Raw genomic sequence first — 22,066 nt, 5'->3', positions numbered from 1 at the left:
GAAGCAGACTCTCTTATATTGGTAAGCTGGTCACAAGAATAACTCAGCAGTTGGGCTGTTGTGCCTAATAATATTTCTAAAAGCATCGGCTCAGTTATCACTAAAAGTTGTAAGTAAGAGTTGTGAGAATTTATTTTTTAATTTCACAAAATCATGTGAGAAAAAAGCAGAAATCAAGTGAAATAATTTTTAAAAATTAATGTTTTAAAAAGTGATTACAATCGTCGAGCAAACATGATGCTGTCGACCTTTTAGTGTTTCGGTACTGACAATGTCAATACTTAAAAAATATCCAAAGCTGTTTCAGAGCAGCCATGTGTGACTCATTCCACAGTTAATGGTCTTAAATTCTGAGAGAAAAGGGGCTTTGGCCCGACAGTTGAGGAGGGCCCTTTAACGGGGCCAAAGACCTGTGGCACCCGGCCAACATCCACTTATACAGCCATAAAGCAATTACCCGGAAATACTGGGAAAGAGGGATGCAGGGAAAGAGAGTGATGGATTAGCGGACAGATGAATACAAGAACAAAAGGGGGAGGATTTACAGTATGAGTGCAAGGATGGAAAGAATGGAGAAACAGGAATGTGAAATTAGTGAGGACAACAAGAAAAGTGATGGAGGTAATAGGATTTGAGCCATTAGATGTGACCATTAGCTTGTAATCAGTTTGCAGGGGAAAAGAGGGAGACTACTGTATCTCAACCCGCAGATCAGACTGCACTGACTGCCTTGCTACCTCCCCTGTGGTTCACAAAACTCAGTTGTATGTTTGTGTGTGTCATATTTAATAGGTTTACTGGATTTTTGTTTTTGTTTATTTTTGCTGGAGAAACATGTCGGATGAAGTTATTGCAGATGGAAAATAGGAAAACAAGTAGATTTGGTACTCGGGCTGTTTAGCTGCTTCTTCACTTGCTTGCAGACAGATATCAGAGTTGAACTATATGTGCATGTGTGTGTGCTATTCAGTGTTTTTCCAGACTCGTATACACCGATTCAAAGCAGACAGAGGACTTTGGATATGCAAAGTGGTACCAAATGTTTTCTGGCTTATCAGTCTTTGAGCTGGGCAGCTGCTTGTGCAAAGCAGCTCCCCCCCCCCTCAAATACATGAGATATGAAAACTACAATGTATTAAAAAGGGGGATGATCCCTTGTGAGAAGATTTATGTTTGTATGCAAATGGCAGTTAAAGTGAAAAACACAGTTTGATAAAACTCCTTAGTATTTTCAAACCTGTGTCATGGGGTTTTCTAGCAATTTTCTTTGCTGTAATAGGTTGTGGCTTATTTTTTTTACTCCAGTGTTGACACAAATAGTCAAAGCTTTTTTTCTGAATATTAAATATCATACACTCTTTATTCAGTTTTATTTGTTCAGCTTTTTATTCTCAGTCTCAGTGTGCAGAGATAATGATCACCGACAGAATAAGGCAGATTGGTGTGGGAAATAAATGAACAGGAAAAAAAAAAGAAGAGTTCACCACAACGTGTTAGTAAGAAAATATCTAAATATGGGAACAGATGGCTTGATAAGCTGGAAAATGTTATGGTGTATATGCATTAATGCTCTGTGAGTGAGTGTGGGCGACAAAGTGTGTCCAGTCTTGAATAAAGTATGAGCTTATACTGGATGAACATGTGTGTGGGTGGCTGCTAGTGTTCACAGTTTGAATATCTGCAGGGTGCAAGTGTTCAAGAGAAAAATAAGACCAAAAGAAAAAAGGCTAGTTTTTTTGAGTGTGATCTTTTCTGTTATATGAATGATAACTAACCTAGTGATACAATTAATGTTCTGTGTTTTTTCACACTCAGGCGGTACGATGAGGTGACCCACATTAAGATACAGAACTCAGGCGACTACTACGACCTGTATGGAGGTGAGAAGTTTGCCACCCTGGCCGAGCTGGTGCAGTATTACACCGAGCAACAGGATCTCCTGCGCGAGAGGAACGGCCATGTCATCGAGCTCAAGTACCCACTCAACTGCAAGGACCCCACCTCCGAAAGGTGCGGACAAAGTCGCACACTACACCCACACCACACATACAAAAAAAGATAACAATTGCATACAGCTTCTATGTGGACAACTTCAGGCAGAGAGACACAAATATACATAAAGTTTAGCTACGGTTGGCTCCATATGTTGCTAAACTCATTAAAACTGCTTGAATTTTCTCCCTGACCACAGATGGTTATTTGAATTCTTACAGCGTCAGGGCTGTCAGATTGTTAAACCTCATCCTGCCATGAGAAGCAGCTAAACCACCTGAGGATGTTATTAGTCTAGATTTCTCTGCAGCTACAGTATCCTGTAGTGGACTTAATGCTGTTTCTGAGGCATTTTCACCCTGCAGAGGACAACATACTCTGCAAGATATTTTTTCAAATTATTTTAAAGCATGAGAATTTTAACAAATAATAATATGGGTATAAATTCTGCTTTTCCAGCATATTGATCCTCAAGGGGAAATTTTAATCTCACTGAAGAGTTACAATTCAAGTCTGCATGGGATCACTACTTATGTCAGAGACATAACATGTCTCTGACATAACCTGACTTGACCTGACTGAGACATGTGTACTGTGGTGGGTAATATAGAACCAACTTATTTGTCCTAACACTAGTTAATAATTCAGAAGGTTATTTGTCGTCAGTGTAACAGAAAGTGAGATCAGATCTCCCTAGAGTCATGAAAGGATTTCTTTGAACCTTTAACATGGATTTGGATGATACATTTTTTGAAAATTAAAGGTTATCAAATCTGCCTTAGTAAATTCTACCATATATTTTTTATTTATTTCTTAAATAATGAATTAGCTTTAAAGGACATTTTATGGTTAATGTACATTTGTGCTGGGTTTGGGTCTCCAACAGCGCCATCAAACATCCAGTTTGTTTTTCCATTACAGATTTCTCTGGCTTACATAACTGTTATATTTAAAGGAATGAAAGTACTCAACAACAAAAAATCATTCTGCAGCAACGATAAAAATGTCATATCTGTAATGGCGGCTCTGTCATGGCGGCAGCCACGACAAGTCCCGCTACAAGTATGAAATTCTGATTTTAAACTCTTATATATTAAATATTTAAGGTAATGTAATTTCTCAACAGCAAATAATATATAACTTAAGTTAAGTCAGTTTTTATTCATTTGGATATTTTAGTGTAAAAATTCAACATATTGTATGTTTAAAAACTTCATTTAAGGATTTAAATAGGATTTTCAATAGTTTACAACAGGTAAGTAGGACCCGGTGCACGTGTTGACACTGTGGTAGAGAGTGTACATTATTTTGTCTTAACACACACACACACACACACACACACACACACACACACACACACACTAAATTCAGATGCATTTCTTATCCACTTGCATAAATAGTTGTATATTCCCAAATGCAACTTGAAACAAGCTTAGTGGGCGGTGTTGCTGTTTTTGTTTATGTGCACCAAGTATCTACATGTAACGCTCTCCAGAGAGTACGCACAGGTTTCAAACAGCCATACACTTTATCACACCTACACACATCGTTGAAATGGGAGACAAGAGCCCCTGCCAGGAATCCATGCATGCACTCACACGCATACAGGAAGCATTTTGGAGAGCTACATGCTCATAAAATTCTGATGTTTAAATAATCACTTTCCAGCTGTGTTTGGTGTTATCCCTTTCTGAGGGTGTTATGTACAACATCTTTCTACACACACATTTTGTTGTTTATATCTCAGTTTCTGTTTTGGTCTAAGAACAACTTGTGTTCTGTGGTTTTGGCTCGTGTGGTTTTTCCATTCTACATATACGTCTCTTGTCAGAGCCTCCTACACGCTCGTCCTCGCCACACCAGATAAAAAATAAAAAAACGCACACATGCAGGTTTTTTATGTTATCATCAGCAACTGGGTGCAGCTACGTGAGAGACACTTTAATTCTTGAGTAGGAGTCTGGGCTCACAATGTACAGTTCATATAGATAGACACTATATAAAACCCTATAGTTACACTCTTTGCCTTCTTCCCTTGAGGGAGGAAGCATGTTGCCTGTCCTCCTCTTCAGTTTGACAAGTTTCATTCTCAACTCTTGTTACTTGTCTCATTAGTTTTTTGACCTAGATACAGCATCAAGTAGGAGACTGAGCTTCTTCCTCAACATGACAGTTGTAGAAGGAGGTGACACTATGTGAAAATGTTGCACTTTCAAAAAAAGATTTTAAAACAAAAAGTTTCAAAGAACAAGTGAATCCAGACTAAGAATAGTTTTATTTGTCTGGCACAAGGAAAGTTTAAAGATTGTTTTCTCAAAATGAAGGCAAAGGATACTTACATTTTGCATGTGCTTGTTCTGTTTTCAAGAAAGACTGCTATATGTTTAGGAAATATATCTTAAAACTAGTAAAGCTAATTCAAAACAATTACATTTGTCCAGATGCTAAGAAAAGGTTTCAGGATGATGTTCTCAGGATGACGCACAATGCCCTTTAGCTTTCCAAAGGTCTTGAAACAAGGCTATGTGTGCATGCGCATTAGTCACATCAAATGACTTGAAGCACGTCATGTTGCCTCTTTTGTGTTGTTTGATGCAAACCAAAACCAACAGTTTTGCCTTTCCCATACAGTAAATGTCTGTCTGATGTCACAATCAACAGTCACTAACCTGACCACTGTGCATGCAGTCTGTATGTTCCCTGCTTGTAAGAATGCATAAGCTACATGCGACACTGCTGCTCTGATAGATACACCGACATGACTCTCGAGGCAGACGCTAAATAACAGTGGATTTGCAGCTGATTGTTCACGTTTGGCTGCTACACTTACAGCGTACAGGGTAAAGTGTTGCATGAGTCCCATGCAGCTCAAGACTGTAGATTAAATGTAACTTTGATCATCGTTAGAAATGGTGGAGTACTTCTAAGTAGTGGAAAGCGGTTAGTTTGATTGTAAAGTTGATTTAGAAATGTGACGCTGCACCTGTTCTCCCTCCACCTTTCCTCCTCCTACTCGCTGTGTATGTGTGAGAGTTGCTGTCGAAGGGCTTGACCCAGTATGTGATGAAAGTAGGAGGGGGTTAGATTTGAAATCAGAACATTTCTTTAAGACCTAAAAAATATAAAGTATAATTGTTTGATTTAAATTAATTGATGTAAATAAAAAGGCACTGCATTTATATACTTTCCATCTCTTTTTTTTAATCGCAATATTTTATGTAGAAATTATGTTGAAGAAATATCACAAGCTCCGTTTTTTTCTAATATCATTTAGCCTGTTAAGTTTGATGCTAATTGCTCACCTGTCAGTGTTCAATTAATCTGTGAAAGTAATTGAAATAGCAGTAAGAGATTTTGATGTCTTAACCTCCCAATAGGACGAATGATTTTATGACACAACATTGTTTCTCTTTTAACAGATTTTGTGTGACTCATGTTTTTACTTTGCTTTTTGTATTGACCATAGATAAAAAGCTCTGACCCTAAATGTCCAGCACATCACTTTGAGAAAATGTGTCAGTGAATTCTCTTTGGTCTCCAGGTGGTATCACGGGCACCTCTCAGGGAGGGATGCAGAGAAGCTGCTCACAGAGAAAGGCAAAGCCGGTAGCTTCCTAGTGCGGGAGAGCCAGAGTAAACCAGGCGACTTTGTACTTTCAGTTCTCACCAACGAGGAGAAACATGAGAATTTGGACCGAAAGACAAAGGTCACCCACGTTATGATACGCTACCAGGTGAGGTTACACAGGTCAGAACTGGTAAATATAAAGAAGTATATAATGCCTAAATTCATCTTTAAAATTACCTGAGCATACTGTTGAAGCTTCAAGTCAGAGAATAATTGTATCTTTGGAAACTCATGATTCATTTTATGACTCTTAAGAACTCCTCACACCGGCTATTCCTTTAGTTAAACTGTTTATGTTGTCCCCAGCAGGACGGTAAATATGATGTGGGCGGCGGTGAGAGGTTTGACACTCTGGCTGACCTGGTGGATCATTACAAGAAGAACCCCATGGTGGAGAAAAGTGGCATCGTAGTGCACCTCAAACAGGTATGGAAGAATAGTTTACCCAACAACAAAAAAAATCCTAAACATTTTGTGTGCACAACATACGCATATGCAAAGCTATTGCTAGTGTTGTAATATGCCAGTTATATTAACAGCATGAAAATGAGAAAACACCCTCTATAGACATGTTGACTAATCTGATTTTCCTGTCCACACATGACGACCTCAGCCCTTTAACGCCACAAGGATAAATGCAGCCAACATTGAGAATCGGGTACGAGAGCTCAACAAAGTAGCAGACAACTCTGAGAAACCCAAACAAGGATTCTGGGAAGAATTTGAGGTAGGTAGACTGAAAGCTGTCATAATTATTCCTTTCAAACTTCATTTTTTAATGGACAGGATAAATCTATATCTATTATTATTATTATTATTATTATTATTTTTTTTTTTTAATCATTTTAAAGGCTCTGTGTTTGATTTTTTTTATGTAAATGTTTACTGAAACATGGTCTAAATTAAGAGTTGGATACCTTGCACTGTAGGTGTAAAAAATAAATGGAGAAAGTCAACTTTGAGTGCAGTCTTTACTATTGTGCACAGGAAAACCTTTTTGAGATTAAGAATCTCAGGAGTGTCCTGGTCAAGACAGGCAGCGGCACATTAAACAAGTTACAGACGTAAAACACAGAGCAATTACAAACACAGATCAACATATCCTGAGTCACAATGCAGAAAGTCATCCGTCAAAGCTTCTACAACCTGACGCATCTTCCTCCAACGCCTTTAATCCACTTTTAAAAAGATTTAAAGAGACCAGCTCCTCCAGAAACAAATCCTCCAGGCTGCAGGAGCAGCGTACCTGAAACTCCTTTTCCCGGTTTCAAGACGCACACTGGGGACAGATTACAAGAATGTTTTGTGACTAGAATAATGTTGTAATACCTAGCTTTCAATACTAACTTTGAGAGTTATTTTCTATTTAAAATGAACAAGGGTTTGTTTCATGATTTTTAATATTTGTGTGGCATTACATTTGTAGTTTTTCAGTTAATAATTTGTTATCTTATCAATCAAATGCATTTATGCTGTCTTAACCTTCGAGCATGAATGTTTGTTGGGATGTATCCTGTGGTATTCACTTATGTCCCTGGCTTTTGTTATTTTCAAGCAGCTGACAGGCCAATAAAGATCAGAAAATTCCATTGTTTCAAAACATATTAGAGATTAATTATCTGTTCTTTAGTGGCCAAATACACGTTTTCTTAAATGTTTATTTGACTACTGAATCGTAACTTCTGATCTATGACCATTTTGTGAGATTAGCTGAAGTCTTTATAAAGATGACGTCTTCATATTTTACTTACCTGCAAATGCTGCAACTTTTTTGTGATAAGGGGTGACATATTAAAATTAACAACATTAATACTTTATGCTGTGTTCTAGATGAGTTACACAATGTGAGTTATTTGGTTGTAAATTTTGGGAATAGTGCTTTTCAGATCTCAACAGGTCCGTCTGACATTGTATTTATGGCAGAGAATTTATCACAGCCTAAGACTTGTATATAAGTGCTTTTACTGCTTGACATATTTTATCCAAAAGTGTCACTCTTTTTAGCTGTGGTAGTATTTAAGGAAACGTCACGCTGAAATGCTTCCTCTTAGGTCTACTACCTTACAAATGTATTCCTGTGAAAACACCCCAGGGTGACCCCTAGTGTAATAGAGGCTCATTGCACTGTCATGTTTTAAATTGTGTAAATGCAGAGATCCCTGAGGTCTACATTTTTTTTTCGTACATCCTTGTTTATCATCTTGCAGTGTTTTTATCACTTTTTTGTCGGTGCAATATTTTGTTCATATCTGCCTCTGTTGGATCAACGAAGACGTGTTAACAATTGTCACTCACACAAGGCAAACAAAAAGGTGTAAGTAAGTGAAGTACTGCCTCAAAGAGCTTCTAGAACTGTCTTACATGCAGGAAACTTTAAGTCAAATCTAAAAGTTTAAACCTGATTATAGCTGATATGAATGCATCATCCCTAGAGAATAATCCCCATAATGCCACTCTGTTTTTCCTGTTTGTAACTTCCTGGAACTCTTTTCTCATTTACCAGGTACTTCAGCAGCAGGAGTGCAAACTGCTGTATCCCCGGAAAGAAGGCCAGAAGCCAGAAAACAAGAGTAAAAACAGATACAAGAATATCCTCCCCTGTGAGTCGCACACAGCAACCTGCCATTTCCTGTCTCTCTTTCCTGTGGAAAGAATGACACAAATAGACAACAGACACCACACAGGCTTCAGCAGAGCATATCAACTTTTTCTCCGATAGCTCACAGCAATCAGTTGACATTAAAAAAAAAAAAAAATCATCATGTGTGATCTCAGGAAACTGTTTCATTGTACATTCATGACTGCTTGACTTTGATCATTTTTTCAGTTGACACGACTCGGGTTGAAATCGTGGAAGCAGATCCAGAAGTTCCTGGTGCAGACTACATCAATGCAAACTACATCCGAGTGAGTGTTCAAAGTTATATAAGGCCACAATAACTAAATGTACTTTAAAAAAGAAGCAGAAATACAAAACATTTAGCCATTATAATACAAACTTAACCTTTAGTGGAAGAGAGTGCATGTGGTTAAAGTCTATGGTGAAGCTTTTATCAAACAGTACAAACTGTACACTTAGAATATAAAAAAAAACTTCACACACACTTAACGTGCAATATTTTAATAATTTCTTTATTTTAGTCTTTATTTGAATCTTTAGTAAATTAATTTTACTTTCGATCTTAAAACAGTGGTTTAGTGTGGACTATGGCACTAGGTATACCTATTTTTTAAAGAAGCCTATCAGCAAAGGATAATGTCCAGTGATATAACCAGATATAGACCTAAGAGAAGTCTTGCTTATGAAGTTCACAAAAAAATGGGCCACACATACATTTTCACATTTACACTGAATTCCTGTTGCTTGACTTCAGTCAGTAAGGATCCAAAGGCAGAAGGCAGTCAAGAGTCTGATTCTTCTCAATAGTAGATCGTAGTATAATGTCATAAGATCATTTTATATTTGGTACTGTGTGAATAAAAAATAAAGCTGATTGAAGAAATAAAATTAGTCAAAAGTTAAGACAACTTCCCATGATGCCCTTCTCTAGCTGTAAGCCCAAAAAGTCTCTTTGAACAATCAGAAGGTTTTAAGTGGGTTTACACAATGTTTAAAAAAACATGAGGATTTCCCCATACACCTGTGTATACATGGATCTACAACACTGTTTGTATATTGAACTTTATCATCAAGAAACTCAAGTTACATAGTTAGATATTCTTTGTAAATATAAATGTATAGCCTCTGTGTCCAAATGTTTAATTCAGTTATTAATATCCACTCTCTACAGAGTATGCATGAAGAGGGGCGCCACGTGGAAGAAGGCAAAGTCTTCATTGCCACCCAAGGATGCCTACAGAACACAGTCATCGACTTCTGGAAGATGGTTTATCAGGAGAATACACATGTCATCGTCATGACCACGAAGGAGGTGGAGCGAGGACGGGTGAGCATTTAGCATTAAACATACTTCAAATGAATGGTCGTATAGTTAGACCAGTTTATGATATTGTGATTGCCTCTGATTATCTTTCTCTAACTATATAATATAATTTCAAAGAAAAAAGCTTCAATTTCTCTCACCAGCTCTTTTTCCTTCTCCCACTCTAACTCCTGAATGGTTTCTGTACTGTGTCCTTGCTGCACTCCTTTGGGTTGCATGCTGTCGATTGCTTGTAATGATGGTAATCTACAAAAGCCCTACATCATAAACATCAAATATTACAGAAAAACCATTACACTACTTAACTTGAAATAACCTCCAAGGTCCATTAATGGCCAGGTTTAGCTTTTCAGGAGAAAAGAAAACAAATCACGAGAGGTGGAACGTTTTATAGTCTTAGGATGAGCTAAATCAAATCTGATCAAATGTGATCTATATAGATCGCCAGGTGTTTTTTTGTGAACTTTCCAGCCCTGATGAGAAGAACTCAGAGGACATGGAAAGTCCTTGAAGTTTGAGACACCAAAATGTCTCAATTTAAATGATAAGTCCTGGTATTAACTCTAACTAATCTCCAGTGCTTTAACTGGAAGTCAACATTTTGAAGTTGCAGTTTCAGTTCAAAGACTGTGTTTGATGGCATTAGTTGTTTCTAAGAGAGAGAGGCGTGGATATGTGTGGTAGGGATGACGAGGGTGTGGATGAGTGTGTAAGGTGTGGGGGTGGGGAGGGAGACAGCTGACTACGATAGTATGACAGTTAAGCTGATTGGAAAGCTGCTTGTGATGAGCTGGTTCTTTCGATTGTCTAATACTCACCATCCCCCCCTCCCATCCATTTCCCTTCATCCCTCTCTCTCTCTCTCTCTGTTTTTCCTCTCATCTAGAACAAATGTGTCCGTTACTGGCCTGACATCCACGGCACCAAGGAGTTTGGGAAGGTGCTGGTAAGAAATGTGGACGAGAGACCGGCTCAGGATTACATCCTGAGGAAGCTGGAGGTGACCCGTCTGGACCGGGTAGGGAAAGCTGTGTCCTCAATGAGATCTGACCCACTGACTTGGGATCTGATTATCTAACCCCGTTACACAGACCCACACACACACACACACTCGTACTGCACGTGTGTAAGCTTATGAGAGGCTGACTGAGTGGCAGATCGTAAAAAAAAAAAAAAAAGAAAAAAACACATCATGACTTTTGAGATTCCTGCAACAAAACTAATCATAAATTATAAGAAGTTAAAGAGTTAAAAATAAGGAGGATAAAGTAAAAAATATGTAAACTCTTTGCCGTGGCTCGTACAGTATATACACAGACTACTGTGATCAAAGTATCGATGCTCACTAATTAAACCGAACTAAAAAAGCTATATGTGAAATGGTATGTTACGTTAAATATAGGTCCTTGCTTATGATTGTTTATTTTGTCCCCCATTTTTCACACTGGGCTCTTGTCTTTTAATGACCACTCTAGAAAAAATGCATCAAAAGTATTCATTTTAAGTATAAAAATGCTTTTAAAACAGATAAAGGTTTACAATTATCTTCCTCTTGCTGTCATTTTCCTGCAGAGGGAGCCTCTGAGGTATATCTGGCATTATCAGTACCTGAGCTGGCCGGACCACGGTGTACCAAATGAACCGGGAGGGGTCCTCTGGTTCCTGGAGGAAGTGAACCGCACTCAGAGCAGCATTCCAGACACCGGACCGATCGTTGTCCACTGCAGGTATAAGATGTGCAACAAGATGAAGATGTAATTTGTCTTTATGGTCAATGTAGGGAGGCGGAGGTCAGGTAGAGAATAAGTGATGAGTTCTACATCAGAAGATAACAGATTCTGAATGAAGACATACAAATACTCTGGTGAAGACAATTTCAGTGTGTTAGTTGGCCACTTTCGAGGGCAGAATAGGATGCAAATATGAGAGAATAATGTGATAATGTGGTTCCTGTAAGTTCAAACATGTTACTTTAAAATTCAGTCTCCCATAGATTCAGAATCAGAGATATGTTCATACACCCTTTCCGTCATAACATGGGTCTCCTCTAGTTGGGATTAACTCCTGTATCACTCACTGCTCCATGTTCACTTCATTCCCCATGAGATGAAAAAGCTTTTGACATCAGAAACCAAATTAAAAGTTATGAAAATGGCCACTTGAGTGCGCTATAATTAAATGTGTGCCCTATGGTTCAGCTGTCCCTTTCAAATACCAGGTAATAGTTAATATAAAACATATAAATGCCCATGTTTGCACTTTCATGTTACTACTTTTAGCTGTATTCAGTTTTAGATGAACTTGTTATTTTGCCAATGAACTATTACTCGACACACTTTATCTACTCTGATGTGTTTTATGTACAAAGCAGCCAGTGTCAGCACAGCCAGAAGACCCTACACTCATTTTAATAAGACAAAGAAATGTATTTCATTAAAATGGGTTTTATAGCAGGGAAAAATAACATGGTGCGTTGCATAGATGCATTTGTCTAATGTTAGACAGGAGATAGCCTTCAAACACATCCATAAAGAGAAGGTCATTTTGTTTATATATAATTTGTCCGTTTGTTTTGCTTCCTGTATTTGACCATGCACAGCCACCCCCACATGTTCTATAAACATGAGGACTGACTAAGAGAGCACATCTGACTCACTTTACTGATCAGATGGCTGCTGATAAAATAAGGCTACTTTTGGGGGAAATAACAGACCTTTGAGATCTTACACCATTGTAAAAAATACACAACAAAGAACTGAAGCTCAAGTCTATAATTCACAAGCAGAGATTTGAGATGTCTTGTGAGGGTTATGAAAACTTTTTTTTTTCTAGATTTATTTTTGGGCCTTTAATGCACAGAGAGGACAGTGGATAGAGTCGGAAACCAGGGAGAGAGAGCAGGGAATGACATGCGGAAAGGGGCCACAGGTGGAAGTGAGCCCGGGCCTACCGCTCGAGACGAGAGTCTCAACACATGGGAAGCGCGCCCTAACCATTGCGCCACCAGCGCGCCCCAAGGGTTATGAAAACTTAAAGCCCTTTATTAAATGACTCACTTGATAGGATCAAATCTATTTAATTGAACACATTCATGTTATTATAAGCACTCATAGCTTGAATTTTCTTTCTGTTCTTTCTGCAGTGCAGGCATCGGCAGGACAGGCACCATTATCGTCGTCGACATCCTTATTGACGTCATTAACCGCCAAGGTGGGAGATCAAGATATGAAACTAGCTATGTTTACATCGGCACAAGTTATCAGAGTAAAAAAGCCTGAATACAAGTACTTCATATAAACAAGTCAATCTGAAGAGACTGATCCAATCCGGCTCATTCGGAAAGAAACGTCAGTCCCAGCTACACAGGTGGTTTATACTTACACCACGAGCGGAGTCAACTTACACGGCAACTCTGGTGTGCTTACCAGAAACTCGACTGTAAATATTAATAAAGGAACACACTCACAGCAGGGATTGAGTTCTGCTTGAAATTGAAATCTAACTCTGAAAAAAACTTGAGTGAAACCATTGACAGAAACTCTTACCTGATGTATCAAATAACAGGAATCAATTTCTCACACAAGTTAGAGCACATTTTTCCATGTTAACAGGAAGGAGACGCTTATTTTGCTGCTATTTCGAGCGGATTAGACCGACAGGATGACTTCGCTCATGTCGAAATGGTTTCACATCATTATCGTATCACTTTATTCAGTGTCCATGTAAACAGAGAAGTTGGAATCCCAAATCGGACTGATTTTAATCGAATTGATGTAAACATAGATTTTGATACACTGGATCTTTCTCTCATAAAGTTATTATTCTGCATCTCGGCTAATTCCCTTGTTTTGTGTGCATATGTGTGTTCTCTAGGTTTAGATTGTGACATAGACATCCCCAAGACCATCCAGAGAGTGCGGCAGCAGAGGTCGGGCATGGTGCAGACGGAGGCTCAGTATAAGTTCATCTACATGGCCGTACAGCAGTACATAGACACCGCCCAGAAGAGACTGGAGGAGGAGCAGGTACTTTATATTAACAAGAGTCAAAGTTACTAACGATTCCTAAAATGCTCCATCAAATCACTTTGACACAGACGTGAAGGCTTGAGTATAATTATGTAACACGTTTGAGCTTATAGCCTAGAGGCAGTGTGGTGAGTAATGTAATGGCAGCCAGTGTAGTGAGGAAAATAACAGCATGACAACTATCTCAGCTATTTAACTACTTCTCAGATAGACAACCTACTGTCAGAATGTCCCAACTGTCTCTCTGTCTCTGGTGAATGTGTCATTGTATGTAGAGAGTCAGACGTCTGCAGAGATCTGGCTCACTGCTGCTATGAAGCCAAATAAGCACTGTTTGGTGAGATTCATTAAAATAATTGGGTTGAAAAGATGCTGTAATAGATTGCTTATGTGGCCGATGATTAAAGACTCTGAATTAATTCTTCCACATTGTGTCCCCGAGAAGAGTCAAGCAACCTTTTATTTTTAACAGTTCGGTTCAACCATTTCTTATGCAAGCTCAGGAAATTAGGAGAATCTCTACAATGATGGGCATTTTCAACAAAGCATTTCACGATTTTTTTAGTAAAGTTAAAAAGAACAAGAGTGGCGAGTCTTGTAATTCATGTTACAGAATACAAGAAAAATCTAATCACGTCTTTGCATTGATAATGCATGACAGTGCACCACAAAAATAATAAGCTCCTTGGCTGTTCTTGTGAACACAACCTAAATTTCTGAAATGCTATCTTTTTATTTTTTTTATTTAGTTTTGGGGCTTTTTATGCCTTTGTTGTAGAGATAAGACAGTGGATAGAGTTGGAAATCAGGGGGAGAGAGGTGAGGGAATGACATGCGGGAAAGGAGCCACAGCTCGGATTCAAACCCCGGCCACCAGCTTGGAGGACTATAGCCTCTGGGTTACCGGCACCCCTTAACTGCTAGCTTAATTCTGAATATGGAGGCCATCTGGGTCTTTAAGTTGAATTCACTGTAGGTCTTAAACACAGCGTATTTTGTTATGGCCAATAAAAACAAATGAATATTATGTTGTGTCTTTGCAGAGGAGTAAGCTGCAGGAAAGAGAATATTCCAATATCAAATATCCCCAGATGACCAACTCTAGGTCCAAATCAAACATGACATCATCACGCTCTTCTTCTATGTGAGTATAACAGGATAATACAGTGGCATTACTTTTAGATATGTAAACAACAAAGTATAACAGAAAAAGTCAAGTTGTGAATGATTTTCTCTTTGTGTTTTTTTTCAGGATGACAAATGATGATTCGTCAAGTGTGTACGAGAACATAAACTTTAAAAGCCCTCAGTCGTCTTTTAGCAGCAACACTAGGAGGTAAAACGATTGCCGTGGACCTCCACGTCTGTCTGCCTGTCTCTCAGTGAGTACTTTATGAATCCTATTCAACCTTTGTTGTTTTGTATTTCACCTCATGGTGTGGAAAAAACCACCAGGCCCTTGAGTAAAAATTAGCTGAACATTTTCTTTCTCCTGCTAATTTGGAGAACTCTTCCAAACATGCTGGGTCATGCTTAATAATCGTTTTCTTCATGACAGTGGAGGAAAAGAAGAGTGTTGTTGTTGTTGTTGCTTTTGCATGATGAATGTAGTTTTTTGGGGGGAAAATACGAAACACAAAATCTTAAAAAATCACATTCTTGCATGTTTGAGGAATCGTTTGGCTTCTCTTTGGAGCTTGACACATTTTTCAGAACTTATTAAAACTTTTACTCTGACACAAGAAAAATGTACCAGTAAGTGTCTGCCAGTGAATCAAATTCATTTTGTACGGCTATTGTTCTCTTTTTGTACTTTAAATTATAAGGTACCAGGAGAGAGCCGAGAAGCCCTTATAGCAACAAAAGATTCAATTTAAGTTCAAATTATAATCAAGCTCAATCCTTGCAGGCAGTTACTTTTCTTTCTTCTCTTCCATAGTGATTAATAAAGCAGACAGGGAACCCGGCAGCAGTGTTTAAGAGAGTGTTAGCTTTGCTTTGGGGTCATCAGCGCAGGACTCCAGGAAAATTCATGTAAAATACCCAGTAAATGAAAGTATCAGGGCATTCTGTGAGCAGTTCTTCAGTTCTTGTTCAAGAGAAATTCAAATTATAGGTTTTACAAATATAGATCAGAGTTTGTCTTTATGCCTTTCATGTTAGAACTCTCTATTTATTATTAATGTATTTGAACGTCCAATGCCTTATTCAGTGGGGACTTTGACCTGGGATATCTTCTTTGAGGTCTTTTCAAATATTGAAGTTACAATAGTTCATAATTCAGAGTTCCATTTTCCCTGTAATGAGGTCGTAAGTCAAGTCAGGATAAAATGTTTGTTGAGTCTTAGATAATGTGTCTTTCATATGTGACTATGGCTGCTATGTCGGAGGTTCTGAGTAGAATATGTTTGTTTCATAAAGTTGTTCTATCCGCGGCCATACCGGGACATAAACGATGCAAATATAAAGTACACCGTGGTATGAATTGCTTTCCAAATGAATTGCTCCGATACCATGAACTTTAAAATGAATCATACACTTTAGTGACTGATGTACATCTCAGTTAGAAAGATTTACTCAGCTTGGAGTGTTTTCATGTATTTCACAAGTCCTTGTGCAGAGCAATACTTAGAAATCATCAACAATGTTAGCTTAAAGCAGATGTATACGTTTGGTTTTTATTGTTTTTTTAATTAAAAATAGAAGTTTCCTTATTTCTTTACAAATACCTTGTATAACCAAAGGTTTGTTCTGTCTGTAGCATCCGTCCCTAAAGATGGTTGGACTTTTGAACTGAAGATGTTATGGTTTAAATCAAAGCACAGAAACCTAGTAAACAAATAAACCCCCATAGGAGCGTAATGCTTCTTAAGTGGGTAGCTTTGGGTCAAACACTTTCACTTATTACTTTCATTTTTTTTATCTATAGCATGTTAGGTTTTTTGCTTAGTTAAGACACGGTCACAACTGGGGTTGCGGTGGACTGGCGGTTATGTTGCGCGCCCATTGTAGTCCTCGTTGCATCAGCCGTGGGTTTGAATCCGACCTTGGTCCTTTGCTGCACGTCATCCCCAATGCTCTCTCTTCCCAACATTTCTGGTCTCTCTTTAGCTGTCCTATCCAATAAAGGCTAAAATGGCAAAAAATAAACAAGGAAAACATTCCAACTTTTGTTAAACCGGAAGTTCCTTTTTTCCTCTTTCAAAATAAAAGCTAGTCTTCATCCAAACAGGAAGTAATGTAGCCTTAGCTTTATCCAGTACAAAATAAAACAAAAGCATAATAAACAACCTTTCCTGAGCTGAATATTTAACCTTCACTAATCGTTTTGATTCACTCCTCTCTGAATCTAAAGAACCCAAAACTGACACAGTCATCATCACGTTCTGTTTGGACTAATTTAACTCACTCTACTCATCCATGTGCAAACATAACCTTTCCAGCCTTCAGTTAATTTAAAATGCTGCAGCAGGACCCCTCAATTATACCGACAAAAGAGTAAACATAACCCCAATTTAACTGTCATGACACTAACCAGGCACTCATTTTAGAGTAAATTTTAGTGTTTTAGTCATCACATTTAAGGCACTGATGGGACTGGCCCCTGAGTACATCAATAGATGTTTTATCTCTTTGTAGTGAAGCTTAAGATCCTCCAAATGGTTTCTTTTAGAAATTCATATATGTAGATTGAAACCGGGTGGCAAGCAGGCCTTCATCTATCAGGGCGCCATCACTCCTGAAAGACTTTCTGATGGCTAACCTCCTTTTTATCCTTTTTATCATCTCATTTAAAAAAGCACATTTATGTCCTTTTACCTAACAAATGACGGACTGGGTCGGTCTAATGATGCTTTTGTTCAGTCTTCTATATTAATATATATATATAACAATTGTTCAGTTTGTTCTTAACCTTTGACCCTTATTAGTCTATTATCCTGGATTCTACTGTTGTGAAGTAATATAGTAACTATGTTTTCAATGTTTCTATGTTTTTTGTTCTTTTATAGACATAAAGTGTGTTGAGTGTTTTATGAGTACATATCAATGAAGAAAATATCACAACGATTATGATTGTACCCACACAAATTTAAATACATATACATTAAAACAGTGTTGTGCCTGAACGCGTTAAATGATGTGGTTTATTTAATGCGGTCATATTTTCGGTGAACTGAACCTTTAATTTTCAACTCATGAACGATATTTGAGCGTAGTTCTCTCTGGAGACGGTGAACAACGGCTCACACTCCAACGGGTATGTGCCGAAGTCTGACAAACAACATGAAGCCGACATGATAAACATCTGAAGAATAAAGTCCATTGCATGAAATGAAAATGGAAACACTACTGGTATGTTTGTCGAAGTAACAGCCTGATGTGTTTTTTTCCGTGTTGAGAATATCGTTGCACTTTCACGCAATGTTTTTATTCTGAATTATGGTCCAGGGCAGTTTAGTTTAGTGAATAAAGACACTTTACAAAGCTATGTAGCTCTCTTTTCGGGTGTGTCTTTGAAAAAACAGAATCAAAAATCACCGTGACTAGAAATGAAATGTATAAAGGCAACTATGAACATGCACTACTTCATTCTTAAATTGTGTTAACGGAAGTTTGATCTAGCTCATTTTTTTTTGCACAACACCGCAGTAAAGTATCTTGATTGTAACAGCTGGGTCTGCACTGTGTCTCATGTCTACATTCCTGTAGACATACATTTCCTGTCAGGTAGAGTGTCCATCCATCCATTATCTTCACCGCTTCTCCTGTTCGGGGTCCTGGGGGGGCTGGAGCCGATCCTAGCTATCATTGGTTCACCCTGGAGTCTTTGCCAGTCCATCACAGGGCTGACATATAGAGACAGACAATCATCCACACTCACATCCACACACCTACGGGCAGTTTAGAGTCACCAGTTAATTTAGGTAGAGTGTATGTGGAGTTATTCTTGTTTTTAGTTCAATATCATCAATCACATCAGTTCTTAAGGCCCATTATTCCAGCCACTGACTCTTGTTTGTGTTTGCTTCAGTTTCAGCGAGAGTGTCGCTTAGTCAGCGCCTGAGAATCCTTCAGGACAGAGGGGAGTGCGTTACTCTGACTACACCCCCATGTCTGCGGACCCTGCCGGGGCTGAATGCTGTGAGCTGACCCCACTCCTGCTGCTGCCGTCCTGCTGGACCTCTTTGTCCGGAGTAAGCCTTACCCTCCGTAGAGAGGAGGACTCTACAGCATAATGCTCTCACTCAGGACCCTTTTTGTCCCCGTTCTTTCTCACCCACCTTCTTTTTGACCAGAACAAGTGCCTTGCTACAGAATGTGTCTGTAATCCAGCCTCCCAAAAAAAACCTGCTGTTGCATCTCTGCTGCTTTCCCAACCCTGGAAACCTAAGTTGACGTGAGAAGATTTTTTCCTCAGTGGGACAGAGATTAAGAATGGAGTCTGTCCCCACCTGAACTGAGCAGACCTGTACCGGACCCAAGACAGGTCAAAACTAAGCTGTTTGTCCACAGAAATCCTTTTGTTTTCCATCCTTCTGTCTCTGTTTTTGCTGGTTTGTCATTTGAACTTGAACCCGAGACCTTTTTTTGCTGCATTTTGTCTCTCCAGCTGTGGTGGTTATTAATGTGGCTGCTGATTGATGGCAGGAGCGCTTATGTAATGGGGGCATATGAGGCACAAGCAAGTCCTTCGTTCATTTAAAAAAACAGGTTAACATTAATTTTGTGTTTAAAAGCGTTTCCACTTTGAGTCTCAACTCATTCTTGAACAATTCTTTTATTCTTTTTCCCAAACTATGTCTTTTTAAATCAGCCTGTTTGATTTTGTTTGTTAGTGTTTTTGTTGATACGTTTGGTGTCAGGGTTGTGTAACATATGAGACTTATTTTAATATATATATATACAGGAGTTATATATTTATAGAGCAACACTTGGTGAAATATCATGTTAAAGCACAATTGTTCAGGCAGCAACCCCACCCTTCATTTTGATTTACCAGCTGGTGGTAATGGTTTATTGAAGTCCACATTTGACAGGAAACAGGTTGCAAGGATTCCTAAATGGATGGTTGGAGTGGAAGTTGTTTGACTGGCTGTCTTAGTAATCAGCCGGTCTGAAGCAGTTCAACATCTGTTTGACGACATGGTCACAAGGAGACGAGGGAAGGGGGGACGATTACAGTCGGCCAGATGGCCATCTGCCTGAGATTGAAGAATAGATTTGTCTCCAAAAAGTAATTTAGAAGATGGCCGTAATCCAGGCTTGATGATCGCGGGGTGAGTAAGCCGGTGTCATTGACGTGATAAGGAAGACGGTGGAGGCGTGGAGCACTGAGCCCTCTGCACTGTCTGGCAGATTATGTGCTATTTTTAGCCTCCAGAATAAAATATAGATCCTCAAATACTAGCGCGGCTGCAATCGTGGTTTCCGACGTGTAAAATGCAATAATGAATGGAAGCAAAGTCTCACATGGTAGAATGATGTCATAACACAGTGTCTTGCCTACGTATTTACTCACTTTTTTAAGATTATGTTTGCCTTTATTGATAGGACAGCTTGAAAAGAGGCAGGAAATGTCGTCCCAGGCCGGGAGTCGAAGAAGCAAAGAAGTGTGTTGAGGGCTTTGCCTCTGTACATGGGGCGTCTGCTACCATTTGAGCTAAACCAGCACCCAGTTTTCTCCAACTTTCACACATTTTGTCCCATTTCAATTGACAATAAGAACATTTTTAGCAGGGTTGTGTGGAATTTATCGACTAGAAATGTCCACAATTTAAAAATTTGGGGTTTTATTTCAGTTTAAAAAAATATTTACAACCAGCAATGATCAACTGTTTAGCTATGAAATCAGCGTGAGTCAGTTGTGTTCATGTGAATGCCTACATCAAACAAACATGTCTGCATTTAAGACTGCTTTTATTTGAACACCAAAAAAGCAGAAATAGATGTACTCGGGAGAAAGTTTGTGAGACAGTAAAATATTGAGAAGTCCAGTGGGGGCTCAGGTCACTGTCAGTGTGTTCAGTCTACCTTTTTGAAGGTGTACTGTAAATACAAAACATAAGTGAGCAGCACTGGTTCGTGTTTTTTTTTGCTCTGTCCATTCCTTTCTCTCTAAAAACACAAATATGCGACAATCTATGTCAAGGACACGCAGGCTCGGATCACCTTGTTTTTCTTCAGCTCGCAAGTTTCTGCAGCTGCAACATGTTTTCTCAGTCATTGCTCCAAAATAAACTGTATTAAGATACTTTTGACCTTGTGGGTGATATCAGAATAAAGTAACAGTGTGGCCTGCATCAGTATAATTTTCATTTCTGAAAACAGAGAGCTGCCATTTAAAGGCTAAAAGAGCATATTTTTTTAAGGCCCAGGCTCATAAGTTGAAGCTCTGAAGGTTAAAGCTAACAAACTCAACCTTTCAGTGCTTCAGTTAATTAAAAAAATAAAACATGCTGCAGGACTTTTCACTATTTCTAAAAGACTAAACATGACCCCAATTTTAGTCACATCAAGCTCAATTTATTGTTTTGGTCTATTTTGGGATCGTAAGCTTGGAGAGTTTTCCCGGTAGAGGATCCTTTTTTTTTCTGCCATTGTATATAAATGTTTGATTATCCAAGTGGCTTTGATATCCCGTGTTGCTGAAGGCCTGTCAGAAATATGCCGCCCCACTTGATGAGTTTCTGAGGTTGAATTTGAATAATGAAGATGTTTGAACCCCTCCAGATCATCCTTTTGTTCTTCACCTGTACCTCAATTCTGATCTGTCCCTTGACTGACTTTTGTGTCGATGATTTTTGAATTTTTATTATCTTGTACTTTGCCTCTGTTGGTCATATTTTTTATGATATGGTGAAAAAAAATGACAATACTTGAAAGTGTGAAACTGCTGAATCTTTGGCCTCAGGCTGCGTGTGGATGAAGTCTGTCGACTGTGGAAGTGTTTTGAGTAGTGCACTAGATTTTCAGCCATCAGTGTTTCATTTCTTTTCTTTATATTTTGTCGATGTTTCATTTTGCTGAGATGTTTCAAATTGTGTTTTAAGATTAATTATTTCAACCACACTTGCATTTTATATATGTCTGAAATGTTATTATTATTGTTTTATTATTTTGATTGGTGTCATTTCACCGTGGTTTAGTCTGGCTCTGAGGTGAGCCAGTGTACACGGAGCTATGCAGAAGTAACACAATATTTCTCTCTGCTGAACCTTTCACATGTACTTGAACATGATATTGATGTTTTTTTTGTTTTTTTGTTTTTTTGTCCCTGTGTCGGTCACAGTATGCCTGAAGTGTGTTGTGGTATCCTGAGTGTTGTTCCTCTTCTTGCACTGGCTCTGCCCAGACGCCTTCTTGCTGTACAGGCTACAAACGCTGATGTAATGAGCTGCGAGAAATGGCATCCAAATGGTTTTATTATCATATAGTTGAATAAAAATCTATGATGGCACTATGGAAGAAAACAC

General features: G+C 38.6%; 1 protein-coding gene across 3 annotated transcripts in view; it reads left to right on the top strand.

The window, feature by feature from the left end:
• The window catches only part of ptpn11b (protein tyrosine phosphatase non-receptor type 11b), a 42,836-nt gene extending 20,773 nt beyond the window's left edge, over positions 1 to 22,063 (top strand). The window contains exons 3-17 of one of the 3 annotated variants that reach the window (XR_002278029.3): positions 1,816 to 2,010; positions 5,534 to 5,726; positions 5,927 to 6,046; positions 6,234 to 6,347; positions 8,124 to 8,220; positions 8,448 to 8,527; positions 9,412 to 9,567; positions 10,451 to 10,582; positions 11,137 to 11,291; positions 12,707 to 12,774; positions 13,438 to 13,589; positions 14,636 to 14,736; positions 14,845 to 14,974; positions 18,303 to 18,517; positions 18,625 to 22,063. Coding sequence is in view for 2 of the 3 variants with exons in the window: in XM_020635953.3 (XP_020491609.1) it covers positions 1,816 to 2,010; positions 5,534 to 5,726; positions 5,927 to 6,046; positions 6,234 to 6,347; positions 8,124 to 8,220; positions 8,448 to 8,527; positions 9,412 to 9,567; positions 10,451 to 10,582; positions 11,137 to 11,291; positions 12,707 to 12,774; positions 13,438 to 13,589; positions 14,636 to 14,736; positions 14,845 to 14,932 (1,651 nt within the window). In the remaining variant the exon portion in view is untranslated. The remainder of the gene's footprint in view (positions 1 to 1,815; positions 2,011 to 5,533; positions 5,727 to 5,926; positions 6,047 to 6,233; positions 6,348 to 8,123; positions 8,221 to 8,447; positions 8,528 to 9,411; positions 9,568 to 10,450; positions 10,583 to 11,136; positions 11,292 to 12,706; positions 12,775 to 13,437; positions 13,590 to 14,635; positions 14,737 to 14,844; positions 14,975 to 18,302; positions 18,518 to 18,624) is intronic. The other 2 variants (XM_020635955.3, XM_020635953.3) reach the window with 2 other exon arrangements.
• The last annotated feature ends 3 nt before the right edge of the window (positions 22,064 to 22,066 follow it).

The sequence above is a fragment of the Labrus bergylta genome, chromosome 12 (assembly GCF_963930695.1).
Source record: "Labrus bergylta chromosome 12, fLabBer1.1, whole genome shotgun sequence".
In the NCBI taxonomy this organism is placed as follows: Eukaryota; Metazoa; Chordata; class Actinopteri; order Labriformes; family Labridae; genus Labrus; species Labrus bergylta.
This window is presented reverse-complemented; position numbering and strand designations above follow the sequence as displayed.